The sequence below is a fragment of the Ranitomeya imitator genome, chromosome 5 (genome assembly GCF_032444005.1).
Source record: "Ranitomeya imitator isolate aRanImi1 chromosome 5, aRanImi1.pri, whole genome shotgun sequence".
Taxonomy (NCBI): domain Eukaryota; kingdom Metazoa; phylum Chordata; class Amphibia; order Anura; family Dendrobatidae; genus Ranitomeya; species Ranitomeya imitator.
This window is the reverse complement of record NC_091286.1, coordinates 174,896,752-174,914,704: the sequence shown is the minus strand read 5'-3', so window position 1 is coordinate 174,914,704 and position 17,953 is coordinate 174,896,752. Positions and strand designations below refer to the sequence as shown.

The 17,953-nt window shown below is 42.6% G+C and overlaps 1 protein-coding gene across 2 annotated transcripts in view; it reads left to right on the top strand.

The window, feature by feature from the left end:
• The window catches only part of GNPAT (glyceronephosphate O-acyltransferase), a 433,316-nt gene that overhangs the window by 147,935 nt on the left and 267,428 nt on the right, over window positions 1–17,953 (top strand). For both annotated transcript variants that reach the window (XM_069769345.1, XM_069769344.1), the window contains exons 7-9: window positions 3,167–3,318; window positions 3,403–3,533; window positions 3,850–4,073. In XM_069769345.1, coding sequence (XP_069625446.1) covers window positions 3,167–3,318; window positions 3,403–3,533; window positions 3,850–4,073 — 507 coding nt within the window. The remainder of the gene's footprint in view (window positions 1–3,166; window positions 3,319–3,402; window positions 3,534–3,849; window positions 4,074–17,953) is intronic.

Genomic DNA, 17,953 nt, shown 5'->3' with positions numbered 1-17,953 from the left:
GGAACTGTTAATGTGTGATTGGTGAGAACTTGTTGCAGAAGTGAAATTTTTCCAAGAGTTGGCGGGTGGACTGTGGAAGGTTTGAGTGGTGGAGGCAGAGCTGAGGAGGAGCCTGAGCGGAATCTCAAAGGGGCCCATAAATGTTGCCAGTATGGGGCCCTGAAATTCCTGGTGGCAGCCCTTCTACTTGTAGTAAGGTAAGCTGGTTCATTACCAGAGTTTAGTTCATTAGGAGCTGAAAGAACAGTCCTGTTTTATTAAGCACGTGCAAGTTTATTATTGGCCACCAACAGTCTTCATTACAGCTCTAGTGGTGGATGCCACTATCGTTTGTTGTGCAATAAGAGGTGTTAATGTCTATTCTATGGTTGCGGTGTTTATAAGTATAATTTATCTAACACAGTTACCAGGGTTTATCATTGTTTTTGTGGTACAATAGTAGGTGTGTCGCTCTTTTTGTTTTCTGCCGTAAAATTGGTCTACCACATTTAAGCTGAATATTTGGCATTATATGCATATATATCAGATGCTCACTGTGGTGATTTATCTTTCCAAAGATTTAATCCTTTTAATCTGTTTAATCAGGGCTTAAACTGGGCATATTGTTCCTGGTTAGGGATCTGCAGATGCACTTCATAGGTTTTTAAGTGCTTGGTAAATTCATTCTATTATCTATATTTTCTTCTGATCTTACAGATCTAGCTTGGCTCTCGCCGGGAACTATGGTCTTTTAGGACTTCTGTACATTCTGGTGCTATTTCTCTGGTATTGATACTGTGTGCTGCCTAGAGGGATGGACTGGAACAGAGGAATTAGACCAATCAGTAATTCTGTTTCCAGGTAGTCCCTCAGGACAGCACCATTATTTCCCCTTCCTTATGTTTTGTGTTGCTGACGAGTTTCTAGAGGATGTTATTGGCCATTTGCATCCATCCTGTTGTGATAATTTGAAAGACACTGGAGGGTGTAGTTAGGAGGGGCCTTTTGTCATGAGGGACTACGTAGAAATGGAATTACTAGTAGGTCTAATCCCCCTTTTTTCAACTCTGAAATAATGAAAAAACTGGATAACTTTGATAGCACCGTAATCGTACAATGGACTATGTAAATTACTAAATAATCTCTTTATATATGTAAGGTTTTTTTTCACAATTTCATTGCACTTGGAATTTTTTTCCACTACGGTACACTATGTGGTAAAATGGATGGCATCATGCAAAAGTACAACTTGTTCAGCAAAAAAGCAAGCCCTCATATGTTTGTGGATGAAAAAATAAAAAAGTGTTCGCCCTTGGAGGAAGAGGAAAATGCAAAAATGCAAAAGGGAATTTTTATTAAGTAGCTTTTGATATTAACACTCTATTGTAATACTATTTTAACATGTTTTTTTTATATACAGTTAGGTCCATATATATTTGGACAGAGACAACATTTTTCTAATTTTGGTTATAGACATTACCACAATGAATTTTAAACAAAACAATTCAGATGCAGTTGAAGTTCAGACTTTCAGCTTTCATTTGAGGGTATGCACATTAAAATTGGATGAAGGGTTTAGGAGTTTCAGCTCCTTAACATGTGCCACCCTGTTTTTAAAGGGGCCAAAAGTTATTGGACAATTGACTCCAGGGCTATTTCATGGACAGGTGTGGGCAATCCCTTCATTATGTCATTCTCAATTAAGCAGATAAAAGGCCTGGAGTTGATTTGAGGTGTGGTGCATGCATTTGGAAGGTTTTGCTGTGAAGTAAACATGTGGCCAAAGGATCTCTCCATGCAGGTGAAACAAGCCATCCTTAAGCTGCGAAAACAGAAAAAACCCATCCGAGAAATTGCTGCAATATTATGAGTAGCAAAATCTACAGTTTGGTACATCCTGAGAAAGAAAGAAAGCAATGGTGAACTCATCAATGCAAAAAGACCTGGGCGCCCACAGAAGGCAACAGTGGTGGATGATCGCAGAATAATCTCCATAGTGAAGAGAAACCCCTACACAACAGCCAACCAAGTGAACAACACTCTCCAGGAGGTAGGCGTATCAATATCCAAATCTACCATAAAGAGAAGACTGCATGAAAGTAAATACAGAGGGTTCACTGCACGGTGCAAGCCACTCATAAGCATCAAGAATAAGAAGGCTAGACTGGACTTTGCTAAAAAAAATCTAAAAAAGCCAGCACATTTCTGGAAGAACATTTTTTGGACAGATGAAACCAACATCAACCTCTACCAGAATGATGGAAAGAGAAAAGTATGGCGAAGGCGTGGTACAGCTGATGATCCAAAGCATAGCACATCATCTGTAAAACACGGCGGAGGCAGTGTGATGGTTTGGGCATGCATGGCTGCCAGTGGCACTGGGTCACTTGTGTTTATTGATGATGTGACACAGGACAGAAGCAGCCGAATGAATTCTGAAGTATTCAGAGACATACTGTGTGTTCAGATCCAGCCAAATGCAGCCAAACTGATTGGTTGTCGTTTCATACTACAGATGGACAATGACCCAAAACATAAAGCCAAAGCAACCCAAGAGTTTATTAAAGCAAAGAAGTGGAATATTCTTGAATGGCCAAGTCAGTCACCTGATCTCAACCCAATTGAGCATGCATTTCACTTGTTAAAGACTAAACTTCTGACAGAAAGGCCCACAAACAAACAGCAACTGAAAACCACCGCAGTGAAGGCCTGGCAGAGTTTCAAAAAGGAGGAAACACAGCATCTGGTGATGTTCATGAGTTCAACACTTCAGGCAGTCATTGCCAACAAAGGGTTTTCAACCCAAGTACTAAAAATGAACATTTTATTTAAAATTATTGAATCTGTCCAATTACTTTTGGTCCCTTTAAAAACAGGGTGGCACATGTTAAGGAGCTGAAACTCCTAAACCCTTCATCCAATTTTAATGTGGGTACCCTCAAATGAAAGCTGAAAGTCTGAACTTCAACTACATCTGAATTGTTTTTTTTAAAATTCATTGTGGTAATGTCTATAACCAAACTTAGAAAAATGTTGTCTCTGTCCAAATATATATGGACCTAACTGTATATATATAAATTAACAAAAGAATGTATGTGCCTGCCACTGTATATAGATATATGTAATATATATATATATATAGAGAGAGAGAGAGAGAGAGAGAGAGAGAGATTTTTTTTTTTTGCAGGACTCCTGAGCGTGGTCATGGAGCCATTTTTCAAAGGAGAAGTGTTTGATACTTACCTGGTACCAGTCAGTATCAGCTATGAGAGAATACTGGAGGAGACGCTTTATGCATATGAGCTACTTGGAGTGCCAAAACCAAAGGAATCCACATCAGTAAGGTTACTTCAGTGTTACAATTGCACTGGTATTACTTGAATGCTGACAGTTCTTTTGATTAGCTGCCACGTCTTCTTTCAGGGATTGATCAAAGCCAGGAAAATACTTAGTGATGACTTTGGAAGTATTCATGTATATTTTGGAAAACCCTTGTCATTGCGATCATTGACACCCGGAAGACTAAATCGCTCTCAATATAACCTCATTCCCAGGTATTGTGGCTTTCTTTAAAGAAGGTACCTATTCTGATTCACTTATTTAAATATCTTGTCTGTATTCTTCAGTATTCCTTGTGATATAGGGAAAAGAATATTTTGATAGGTTGTAATTTACCCTACGTTTCAATTTGGTAATAATAATACTAGTGGTGCAATGTAATAGAGCATGCTTGAATAACAATGTTTATATGACTGTTTATTCATAGTCAAACAGTAACAAATTACAGATTGAAAATATGTCTGTGTTTAATACATTGGGGCAATACAATGTATAACATTTATCATAATTTGTGGAATTTTAACACTTCAGACATCTTTCTCCACGACCTTCAGAAGAAATGCACAAGTTCATCTCTGATGTGGCCTATAAAGTAGAATTACAGCAAGTAGCCAATATGGTGCCTAGTCCCGGAGTCTTGATTGCAGCTATTTTGCTACAAAATATTCCATCTCTGAACTTCAGTGTATTAGTTGACAGAACCATTTGGCTAAAAGATCTAACCGAAGGCTTTGGTGGATGTCTAGAATGGCCTGGTGAGTAAGCTACAGCAACAAATTAGTCATTTAGTTGGTATTTGTGTAAAGTAACTGATCATCCAAAAGGGAATAATTCATCTAGGAGAACATATAATCCCTCTAAAAATAATCTTTATTTAAGGTATTAAAAACACCAATACACTGGGTAACATAGACTATTAAAAGGTAATAATTATACTCAAGGAGAAATGGACTTGTATTCCGCTATAGCAGATAAACAATGTGAATAGGTCCTTTTGTAAAGATATATAAAATATATATACACCAGACAACATCAGGGACCTGTGATTCCCTATCTAAATGCCTAAACTGCTACTGCTTAGCCGCAGAGGTTGGCACCCTTAAGAAAATGAGATATGGCGACCTCGCTCATCAGTGGCTCTCTTTAACTCTCCCTATTGTGTCCTATTGATAAGATTGGGTAACAAAACAGAGTAAAAGGCTTAAGGTGAGGTTAAGTTACAATACTAAAAATCCAGTATGTCTATATATAGTCATAACTAAGTCTCCGAAAATAGAATAACAGGAAACATATCATTAGTTGTTTTCATCTCGACGTGTTTCCCCATCCATTAGCTTCTTCAGGGAGTATGATGCAAAGATAGATGGTTACATGCTCCTGACAGACAGTAACAGGCTCATTCTGGTGTGCCTGATAGTGCCATATTTGAACTTTAAATATGCCTCCATATCAATTGTTGAAGCTGTGATTGGCTGGACTCATGCAAAGTACCGTATTTCGGAGTGCCACAGCAGGAAAAATGTTCTCCATTACAGATTTTGGTAATTGAAAATCATCTGGGGTGGTGTACAAGGCAACATGCACTTGCCAAATAGACTACATTAGGAAGACTACTAGGGAATTAAGAAAGCGGGTAGGCGAATATCTGGGAGACATTAGAAATAAACATGATATCCAAGTTGCATGCCACATGAATAGTGTCCATCATGGACGCCTGAAAGATATTTCTTTCTGCATGGTAGTTCTTACAAAACTGAAAATTAGGAGAGGAAATCAGGATAAAACCATCTTAAAGCAAGAATCCGAATGGATATTCAGAAAGCAATCTTTGTCCCCTAGAGGCTTGAATGAACAACTCTCTGATACCTGCTTTCTTTAGAAAAACTGCTGGCATCTTTTGTACTAACAGACGCTTTAATTCAAAATGTAGTTTTATCTTTAATTTTTTTAATGAGCTTCTCTTCCACACCTCCCTTGAAAAAACTAATGACATCCTTGTACTAATGTGCACTTTAATAAGTTTTGTAGTTGAAAACCCCATGTATCTGCTACCAAGCTTAGTGGTGTTTCCATTGTGGTTTTTAGTTTTGAATCATTGATATTTATACAACTTAGATGGAGGCCCGATGCTATCGCATCGGGAGGGCGGTAATGTCACGATGGGGGCAGGCTTTGCAAGGTTGAGAATCTCTCCCCCCCCATGTGCTCACCCACCTATCCACTCTCTCTTTCCCCATATGTTGACTTCTCCTGTCTGTGCTCTCTTCTTTGACCTGTTTACCACATGTGCTTTATGCATTGTTTTTGTCCCAGCGATGCTGTTGCTCTTCAAGAGTCACATTTGCGCTTTGTTGTCTTCGACATTGTGCCTTTGCTGCTTTCCTTTCATTTTCATTGGCGTATTTTTTAGGAGGAGCCATGTCGGCGTTAATATTTGCTTTTAAAGGGGTTTTCCCATGAACGAAAGTTCATTTTAAAAATTGTCCGTGTCTGACTGCGTACAGAACATACCACAGCTCCTGGGCAGGGAGGAAGCAAAAGACAATACTGACATTACAGCAGGAGATCGCAGAGGATACATTTTGTGAGGTAAAATATTGTTTAAAAACAGTCAGTGAAATATTTTACCTGACAAAATGAATCCACTGTGATCCCCTGCTGTAATGTCAGTATTGTCTTTTGCTTCCTCCCCTGCTCAGAAGATGTGGTATGCTCCATACACAGTCAGACACAGACAATTTTTAAAATGAATTTTTGTTCATGGGAAAACCCCTTAAATGTGACCAGCTTGCTCTGCCTGTAGACACGTCACGCATCTGCTGCGGGGATCAGCCAAATGATTCACGGCGCCTTCTCGGAGTTCTGTCTTTGTGCAGACAGATAGCGGCGGTCACATTAAAACTGTGCATGCACTCCTTCTGTACAAAGATGGTGGTGGTTTGTGAATCATTCGGCTGATCCTGGTGGCGGCGCGTTCGCGACGGTGTTCCGCTGGTGGTACTGCGTAAGCTGCGTATGCTGTATGCAGTGTGTGTGTGGTGCGTACGACGTATACAGTGTGTGTGTGGTGTGTATGGCGTATATAGTGTACTTTATGTGTGTGTGTGGTGTGACGGTGTTCCGCTGGTGGTACCGCATAGGCTGCGTATGCTGTATACAGTGTGTGTGTGTGGTGCATACAACGTATACAGTGTGTGTGTGGTGCGTATGGCGTGTACAGTGTCTATGGCGTAGATAGTGTGTGTGGTGCGACAGTGTTACGCTGGTGGTACCGCGCAAGAGACTGGTACCACCAGCAGTCTCCATATTGAGACACCCATCATTTGGGTGTCCCAATATGGATGTCGGCGAACTTCCGCTGCTTGGAATTCTGGGATCCGGACACATCTGGATGGAACAGAATGTGAAGACATTACAAGGTAAGTATATATTAAGATTATGTGTTTTTTTTATATCAAAAGACATTATGTAATGTATGTTGCTCCGTCTTTACTTTATGTCATAGAGATAATACCATAGAACACCAGCATGTGCTTAACAATGCCATATACCTTGGATGTACAGTCAGAAGGGTTATCTATTATTACATCAAGTAATGATTTGTGTCCCACTGTGGATTACAGTGGGGGAAATAAGTATTTGATACCTTGCTGATTTTGTAAGTTTGCCCACTGACAAAGACATGAACAGTCTATAATTTTTATATAATTTTAAGGTTAGGTTAATTTTAACATTGAGAGATAGAACATCAAAAATAAAATCCAGAAAATCACATTATATAAATTATATAAATTTATTTGCATTTTGCAGTGAGAAATAAGTATTTGATCCCCTAACAACCATTAAGCCCCGATGGTGGTTTGCACGTTAATGACCGGGCCAATTTTTACAATTCTGACCACTGTCCCTTTATAAGGTTATAACTCTGGAACGCTTCAACGGATCCCGGTGATTCTGACATTGTTCTTGAGACATATTGTACTTCATGATACATTTCCCACATGTCTACTTTACATCAGCACACTTTTGGAAACAATTTTTTTTTTGTTAGGGAGTTATAAGGGTTAAAAGTTGACCAGCAATTTCTCATTTTTACAACACCATTTTTTTTAGGGACCACATCACATTTGAAGTCATTTTGAGTGGTCTATATGATAGAAAATAACCAAGTGTGACACCATTCTAAAAACTGCACCACTCAAGGTGCTCAAAACCACATTCAGGAAGCTTATTGTCCCTTCTGGTGCTTCACAGGAATTTTTGGAATGTTTAAAAAAAAAATGAACATTTAATTTTGTTTCACAAAAAATTTACTTCAGCTCCAATTTGTTTTATTTTACCAAGGGTAACAGGAGAAAATGGACCCCAAAAGTTGTTGTACAATTTGTCCTGAGTACCCCAATACCCCATATGTGGGGGTAAACCACTGTTTGGGCGCCTGGCAGAGCTCGGAAGGGAAGGAGCGCCATTTGACTTTTCAATGCAGAATTGGCTGGAATTGAGATGGGACGCCAGGTTGCATTTGGAGAGCCACTAATGTGCCTAAACATTGAAACCCCCCACAAGTGACACTATTTTGGAAAGTAAACCCACTAAGGAACTTATCTAGATGTGTGGTGAGCACTTTGACCCATCAAGCGCTTCACTACAGTTTATGACGCAGAGCCGTGAAAATAAAAAATATTTTTTCACAAAAATGAATTTTTCACCCCCAATTTTTTATTTTCTGAAGGGTAACAGAAGAAATTGTACCCCAAAGTTGTTGTGCAATTTGTCCTGAGTATGCTTATACCCCATATATGGGGGTAAACCACTGTTTGGGTGCATGGCAGAGCTCGGAAGGGAAGGAGCGCCGTTTGACTTTTCAGTGCAAAATTGGCTGGAATTAAGATGGGACGCCATGTTGCATTTGGAGAGCCTCTGATGTGCCTAAACATTGAAACCCCCCACAAGTGACACCATTTTGGAAAGTAGACCCCCTAAGGATCTTATCTAGATGTGTTTTGAGAGCTTTGAACCCCCAAGTGTTTCACTACAGTTTATGACGCAGAGCTGTGAAAATAATTTTTTTTTTTTCCACAAAAATAATTTTTTAGCCCCCAGTTTTGTATTTTCTGAAGGGTATCAGGAGAAATTGGACCCCTAAAGTTGTTGTGCAATTTGTCCTGAGTACGCTGATACCTCATATGTTGGGGGTAACCACCGTTTGGGCGCATGGCAGAACTCGGAAGGGAAGGAGCGCATTTGGAATGCAGACTTAGATGGAATGGTCTGCAGGCGTCACATTGCGTTTGCAGAGCCCCTAATGTACCTAAACAGTAGAAACCCCCAAAGTGAACCCATATTGGTACCTAGACCCCCCAAAGGAACTTATCTAGAATTGTTGTGAGAACTTTGAACCCCCAAGTATTTCACTACAGTTTATAACGCAGAACCATGAAAATAAAAAATCATTTTTTTTCCTACAAAAATGTTTTTTTGTTTTTTTAGCCCTTAAATTTTTATTTTCCTAAGGGTAACAAGAGAAATTGGACCTCAGAAGTTGTTGTCCAATTTGTCCGGAGTACGCTGATACCCCATATGTGGGGGGGAACCACCGTTTGGGCGCATGGCAGAGCTCGGAAGGGAAGGAGCGCCATTTAGAATGCAGACTTAGATGGATTGGTCTGCAGGTGTCATGTTGCATTTGCAGAGCCCCTGATGTACCTAAACAGAAACCCCCCACAAGTGACCCCATATTGGAACCTAGACCCCCCCCCAAGGAACTTCTTTAGATGTTGTTGTCCAATTTGTCCTGAGTATGCTGATACCCCATATATTGGGGTAAACCCCTGTTTGGGCGCATGGGAGAGCTCGGAAGGGAAGGACCACTGTTTTACTTTTTCAACGCAGAATTGGCTGGAATTGAAATCGGACGCCATGTCGCGTTTGGAGAGCCCTGATGTGCCTAAACAGTGGAAACCCCCAATTCTAACTGAAACCCTAACCCCAACACACCCCTAACCCTAATCCCAACCATAACCCTAACCACACCCCTAACCCTGACACACCCCTAACCCTAATCCCAACCGTAAATGTAACCCCAACCCTAACTTTAGCCCCAACCCTAACTTTAGCCCCAACCTTAGCTTTAGCCCCGACCCCAACTTTAGCCCCAACCCTAACTCTAGCCCCAACCGTAGCCCTTACCCTAGCCCTAACCCTAGCCCTAATGGAAAAATGGAAATAAATACATTTTTTAATTTTTTTATGTTTCCCTAACTAAGGGGGTGATGAAGGGGGGTTTGATTTACTTTTATAGTGGGTTTTCTAGAGGATTTTTATGATTGGCAGCCGTCACACACTAAAAGATGCTTTTTATTGCAAAAAATATTTTTTGCGTTACCACATTTTGAGACCTATAATTTTTCCATATTTTGGTCCACATAGTCATGTGAGATCTTGTTTTTTGCGGGATGAGTTTACATTTTTATTGGTAACATTTTCGGGCGCGTGACATTTTTTGATCGCTTTTTACTCCGATTTTTGTGAGACAGAATGACCAAAAACCAGCTATTCATGAATTTCTTTGGGGGGGGAGGGGGGATGGGGTTTTATACCGTTCCGCGTTTGGTAAAATGGATAAAGCAGTTTTATTCTTCGGGTTAGTATGATTACAGCGATACCTCATTTATATCATTTTTTATGTTTTGGCGGTTTTTATGCGATAAAAACTATTTTATAGAAAAAATAATTATTTTTGGATCGCTTTATTCTGAGGACTGTAACTCTTTTATTTTTTCGCTGATGATGCTGTGTGGCGGCTCGTTTTTTGTAGGACAAGATGACGTTTTCAGCGGTACCATGGTTATTTATATCCGTCTTTTTGATCGCTTATGATAATAAAGCGTTGTTTTTTGCCTCATTTTTTATTTTATTTTTTTACGGTGTTCACTGAAGGGGTTAACTAGTGGGACAGTTTTTTAGGTCGGGTCGTTACGGACGCGGCGATACTAAATATGTGTACTTTTATTGTTTGTTTTTTTTAAATTTAGATAAAGAAATGTATTTATGGGAACAATATTTTTTTTCTTTATTTAGGATTTTTTTCATTTTTTATTTTTACACATCTAAAGAAAAATTTTTTTAACTTTTTTTCTTTGTCCCAGGGGGGACATCACTGTATAGTGACAGATCGCTGATCTGACACTTTGCAGAGCACTGTGTCAGATCAGCGATCTGGCGTGCCCTGCTGCAGGCTTACAGGCGCCTGCTCTGGACCCGGAAGTACTCCCTGCAGGACCCGGAAGTAGCCCCGTGGCCATTTTGGATCCGGGGCCTGCAGCGAGGAGACGCTCGGTACAAGGTGAGCACATCCCCTTGTATTGATCATCTCAGGGAAGCCCTCCCTGCGCGATGCTTCCCTATACCGCCAGCACATTGCGATCATGTTTGATGTGCCGGGGGCGGTCCGTGACCGCTCCTGGCACATAGTGCCGGATGTCAGCTGCGATAGTCAGCTGACACCCGGCCACGATGGGCCGCGCTCCCCACGTGAGCGGCCGATCACGCTGGACGTACTCATCCGTCCTTGGGAATTAGGGCCCACCCCACATGGACGGAATAGTACGTCCAATGTCAGAAAGGAGTTAAGGTCAGATCGCTGATCTGACACTTTGCAGAGCACTTTGTCAGATCAGCGATCTGACATGCAGGGCTCCTCGCTTACCAGCGCCTGCTCTGAGCAGGCGCTGTGAAGCCACCTCCCTGCAGGACCCGGATGCATCTGGGGCCTGCAGGGAGAAGAAGGTAGGAGACCCTCGGAGCCCCCTCCCTGCGCAATGCTTCCCTATGCCCCCGGAACATGTTTGATCGCAGTGTGCCGGGGGTTAATGTGCCAGGGGTGGTCTGTGACCGCTCCTGGCACATAGTGCTGAATGTCAGCTGCGATGTCAGATGGCACCCGGCCTCGATCGGTTGCGCTGCTCCCCCCGTGAGTGCGCCGATTGCTATGACGTACTATCCCGTCCCTGGGAATGAAGTCTGCAGGTCACCTTGACGGGATAGTACATCAAATGGATTAAGTGGTTAAGAGCTCTGGCTCCTACAGACCAGTTAGATGTTCCTAATCAACTTGTTACCTGCATTAAAGACAGCTGTCTTACATAGTCACCTTTATTAAAGATTCCTGTCCACAGACTCAATTAATCAGTCAGACTCTAACCTCTACAACATGGGCAAGACCAAAGAGCTTTCTAAGAATATCAAGGACAAGATCATAGACCTGCACAAAGCTGTAATGGGCTACAAAACCATAAGTAAGATGCTGGGTGAGAACTGTTGGTGCAATAGTAAGAAAATGGAAGAAATACAAAATGACTGTCAGTCGAGATTGATCTGGGGCACCATGCAAAATCTCACCTCGTGGGGTATTCTTGATCATGAGGTATGTGAAAAATCAGCCTGAAACTACACAGGGGGAGCTTGTTAATGATCCACTATAACAGCTGGGACCACAGTCACCACGGATACCATTATATAGCATAATATATATAGCAGCTGGGACCAAGAAAACCATTGGTAACACATTACGTCGTAAAGGTTAGGTTAGGGCAGCACGGTGGCTCAGTTGATAGCACTGCAGCCTTGCTGCACTGGGGTCTTGGGTTGACATTTGCACAAGCCTCATCAACTACAAAAAAAATGTCTGACTGCCGGGCTTGCCAACAAGGGTTTTGCTATCAAGTATTAAATCTTGTTTGCCCGAGGGATCAAATACTTGTTTCTCACTGCAAAATGCAAATAAATTTATATAATTTATACAATGTGATTTTCTGAATTTTAATTTTGATATTCTATCCCTCAATGTTAAAATTAACCTACCGTTAAAATTATAGACTATTCATGTCTTAGTCAGTGAGCAAACTTACAAAATCATCAAGGGATCAAATACTTATTTCCCCCACTGTATAACATCACAGACAGCGAGTCAGTCTTTTCAATACGGAAAAGATGTCGCCATGTTCACAGGTGCGCTCTAGCATGATTTGCATACAACCTCTACAGACAGTGTTCCTGGTTCTTTCAACACGGAACTGACGTCACGATATCCAGGAATGTGCTCCAGCGTGGAACACAGTGATCACTACCGCTGATATCAGCGCGTGTGCGCACACACTGTATTTATGACCTGACAGAGTTGGTCTCTGCCCTTGCATGTGCGCTTGGAATTTTTGGGATGGGGCAGACATATAACACATGCAAGGATTACGGTATGTGGAAGTGTGAGTTTGTTACTGCCTTGATATGGTGGCATATTTAAAGTTCACATACGGCATTATCAGGCACTCCAGAATGAGCCTGTTACCATCTATCTTTGCATCAAGCCTCCTGAGGAACTTATTGGATGGGGAAACGCGTTGAAAAAGCAGCTAGTGATACATTTTCTGTTATCCTATTTTCAGAGACTTAAAGAGTACCTATCACTAAAAATGTTATTATTTAATTTAAAAGCAGGTATAACAACATTATTGATTGGACAGAAATTTTTTTTAAGGATATAACATAATGGAGAAAAATTCCTTGTCATGGCACGAGCCTCTGATTCAACTGAGCAGACTTCAGCTGAAGTGGTCTCCAACGAGGGAATTCCCAGGCTCCTCTGCTCTGCTTACGTCACTCTCCCATGATACATTGCATCAAATGAATGGAAGTTCTAGATGCAAAGCAGGATCAATGGGCTGCTGTACTACAATAGCAATAAAGAAGGTAGAAAGGCAGCATTCACCAGTTTCGTCTGTGGTTAAAAGTCCTTTATTTTAACTCCTATGGATATCCATACAGCGGTGTAGCAGCGTGTGAAAGGAGACGTGGGGAAACAGGAGGACGACGACCATTTAGCACTCGGATAGCGCTTCTATGGGTCCATTGGGTTTGAGTGCGAAACGGCCCTTGTCCACCTGTCTCCCTGCATGTCTCCTTTCACACACTGCTACACCGCTATCTGGATGTGCATATGAGTTAAAATAAAGGACTTTTAACCACAGAGGAAACTGGTGAATGCTGCCTTTCTACCTTCTTTATCGCTATGTATGACAATTATTGGCTTCTGCACCACCACAAAACAGGTTTCCTTAAGCAGCTGCCTCTGTCTAATAATATAAGACAATAATAACACTGGTGCCTTCCCATTGTCCTCATCTTGCTGCACATTGAACATGCTGTAATACAATCGTAGCTATTTGTGTGAGTATAATCCAGCCATCATCTTCTGCATCTATTACCATGATCAGCAGGCAGCCCTCTCTGTGCTGATGACCTATGCAGCAGCTGCCAAGAGTCTTCAGGAAGTGAGTTGCAGGGCTGCCTGTGCGCTGCCGTCTCACTCCTCAGGGCCAAAGCCTTGCTTCCACTCCTTGCTGTGGGCTGCATATTCCTGCCTTGTAGTCACCTGCATCCAGCACCTAAGTTACATCTTCTGAAAACTCTGCAGCCTCCCGAATTACTGATTGTGCCTCTCTCCCACTGTGTCACAGCAAGAAGGGTGAGAGGAGAGAGTTAAGGCTGGCAGCAAAAGCTTCCTAGTGACAGATGTGTGCCAGATACAAGGTTTATTTCCAGTACCTGTATATTCATTTGTGTAATATGTGTGCACAGACAAGTGTGAAATGTATGAAGTGGCAACCAAAAGTTTTGCATTGTTTTTAAAGTGTGATTACTTCCTGGTGATTAACTGAAAGTGTAGGACGTTATCAGGAAAGACCTTCATTTTAACCAAAATGCTTAAGAATATAGGTATATATATTCCCGGCACATATCAGCTGTTTGAACAGCTGAAATGTGCCCCTAACAGCTGCGGGTGGAATCTCAATCTACCCGCAGCTGTCAGCTGTCAATCTGACAGAGGCATTGAATGTGATTGCGCCGAAAGTGCGTTACTAATTACACCTATCAGCGCCTGTGTCACATGACTGCGGGTCGCCTATAGGTTGCCTTGACAATCCGGGTCTGCAGCACACCCCTGTGGTTGTCATTGCCAGATGGCTAGGAGCGCCGTACCTATACGTCATAGGTCGTAAAGGGGTTAATATGACTAAACCAAAATTAGAAAGGTATGGAATAATTTAGATATGTGTGTGTATTTATTTTTTGTATCTACACACAAATACACATGCTCAAACATATAAATATACACACAAATATAAGACTATCACAAATATACAAATTATGGGGTCTAGGGTTTAAATCCCAGCAAGGACAACATCTGCAAAGAGCTTGTATGTTCTCCACTTGTTTGCATGGGTTTCCTCCAGGTACTCCGGTTTCCTCCCACATTCCAAAGACATACTGATAGGGAATTTACATTGTGAGCCCCGATGGGGACAGTGCTGATCATGTCAATAAAGCGCTGCAGAATTAATGGCACTATATAAGTGAATTAAAAAAAAAATAGAGAGATGCATACATGTACCTGTAATATATGTGAATATATTCATTTCAGATATACCATACCTCCCAACTGTCCTGGATCCAGCGGGACAGTCCCGATTTTGAGAGTCTACCCCACTGTCACGGCCGGGATCTTACTTTTCCCACAATGCAATGTGAGCTACATACCTCCACCCGCAGAGCCGCACATCACATATTTGGCTGCTCTGTGCGCACAGGACCTGTGATGAGGTGACAGGAGGGGAGGAGACGGGTCACAAGATCAGGGGCCTCCGTGTATGCAGGACTCTGCTGTGCTGTCATGGTGCTGGATGAGGGTAAGTTTATGTGTGGGATCAGGAAGGGTTTACAGTGTGGACGTAGCGGAGCTGTGTGTAGGAGGTGTACGGAGTGGAGCCGTTTGTGTAGGAGGTGTATGGAATGCAGCCGCGTGTGTACGAGGTGTACGGAGCACAGCCGCATGTGTACGAGGTGTACGGAGCGCAGCCGCGTGTGTACTAGGTGTACGGAGCGCAGCCGCATGTGTACTAAGTGTAAGGTGCGAAGCCGTGGGTGTACAGAGCAGAGTCGTATGTGCATAACTCCCAACCATCCCAGATCCTGCCAAGATCCTTTTCCCGCATGGCCTCAGACCAAATGTACCGCCGCTTTAAACTGCTAATGGGATTGCTAGCTGTGTCAGATCGGAGCAGATATTGTTCCTCGCTCTGACACTGACTGGCACAGGAGACATGGAGAGGTCTTTATCATTGGTGTACCGGAGCTGCAGTGACGTGAGCAGTCAGCAGCGTGGCTGGATGACATCATTTAGCGCCGAGGGAGAGGAAGCTGCAGGCTGCTGTGAGGGAGCGTGGTAAGGCTACTTTCACACAAGCGTTAACTGCAATCCGTCACAATGTGTCGTTTTGCAGAAAAAACGCATCCTGCAAAAGTGCTTGCAGGATGCGTTTTTTCCCCATAGACTTGTATTGACGACGCTTTGCGACGGATTGCCACACGTCGCATCCGTCGTGCGACGGATGCGTAGTGCTTTGGCGGACCGTCGGCACAAAAAAACGCTACATGTAACGTTTTTTTCTCCTGTCGGACCGCTTTTTCCGACCGCGCATGCGCGGCCGGAACTCCGCCCCCACCTCCCCGTACCTTACAATGGGGCAGCGGATGCGCTGGAGAAATGCATCCGCTGCCTCCGTTGTGCAGTGCGTTAAACGCTAGCGTCGGAATCTCTGCCCGACGCATTGCGACGGGGAGATTCCGACACTAGTGTGAAAGTAGCCTAAGAGGTGTGTGTAGTGATGGAGAAGGCAATGATGAGGGTGGGGTAACTATGTGGCCATTATACTGTGCCCAGCATCATGTGGGGCCATTATACAGTATGGAGCGTCATGTGTGGCCATTACTGTACGCAGCATCATGTTGGGCCATTATGCTGTACCCAGCATCATGTGGGGCCATTACTGTACGTAGCATCATGTTGGGCCATTATACTGTACCCAGCATCATGTGAGGCCATTATACTGTACCCAGCATCATGTGGAGCCATTATAATATATGGAGCATCATGTGAGGCCATTATACTGTATGCAGCATTATGTTGGGCCATTATACAGTACACAGCATCATGTGGGGCCATTATACTGTACATGTCATCCTGTGAGGCCATTATGCAGTATGCAGCATCATATGGGCCCATTATACTGTACGCAGCGTCATGTGTGGACATTATACAGTATGGAGCACTGTGTGGCCATTATACAGTGTGGAGCACCATGTATGGCCATTATACAGTATGGAGCACTATGTGTGGCCATTATACAGTATGGAGCACTATGTGTGGCTATTATACAGTATGGAGCATCATGTATGGCCATTATACAGTATGGAGCATCATGTGTGGCCATTACTCGGTATGGAGCACTATGTGTGGCCATTATACAGTATGGAGCACTATGTGTGGCCATTATACAGTATGGAGCACTATGTGTGGCCATTATACAGTATAGAGCACTATGTGTGGCTATTATACAGTATGGAGCATCATGTATGGCCATTATACAGTATGGAGCATCATGTGTGGCCATTACTCGGTATGGAGCACTATGTGTGGCCATTATACAGTATGGAGCACAATGTGTGGCCATTATACAGTATGGAGCACTATGTGTGGCCATTATACAGTATGGAGGATCATGTATGGCTATTATACAATATGGAGTACTGTGTTGCCATTATACAGTATGCAGCATCATGAGTGGCCATTATGCAGTATGGAGCACTATATATGGCCATTATACAGTATGGAGCATCATGTGGGGCCATTATAAAGTATGGAGCACTGTGTGGCCATTATACAGTATTGAGCATCATGTGTGGCCATTATGCAGTATGGAGTACTATATGTGGCCATTATACAATATGGAGCATCATGTATGGCCATTATACAGTATGGAGCACTGTGTGGCCATTTTACAGTATGCTGCATCATGTGTGGCCATAATACAGTATGGAGCACTATGTGGCCATTATACAAGATGCAGTATCATGTGTGGCCATTATACAGTATGGAGCACTATATGTGGCCATTACACAGTATGGAGCACTATGTGTGGCCATTATACAGTATGGAGCACTGTGTGGCTATTATACAGTATGCAGCATCATGTGTGGCCATTACACAGTATGGAGCACTATGTGTGGCCATTACACAGTATGGAGCACTATGTGTGGCCATTATAAAGTATGGAGCACTATGTGTGGCCATTACACATTATGGAGCACTATGTGTCGCCATTATACAGTATGGAGCACCATGTGTGGCCATTATACAGTATGGAGCACCATGTGTGGCCATTATACAGTATGGAGCACCATGTGTCGCCATTATACAGTATGGAGCACTGTGTGGCCATTATACAGTATGGAGCACTATGTGTGGCCATTATAAAGTATGTATGGAGCAACATGTGTGGCCATTATACAGTATCTATGGAGCACCATGTGTGGCCATTATACAGTATGGAGCATCATTTGTGGGGCTATTATACAGTATGGAGCACTGTGTGGCCATTATACAGTATGCAGCATCATGTGTGGCCATTACACAGTATGGAGCACTGTGTGGCCATTATACAATATGCAGCATCATGTGTGGCCATTATACAGTATGGAGCACTGTGTGGCCATTATACAATAAGCAGTATCATGTGGG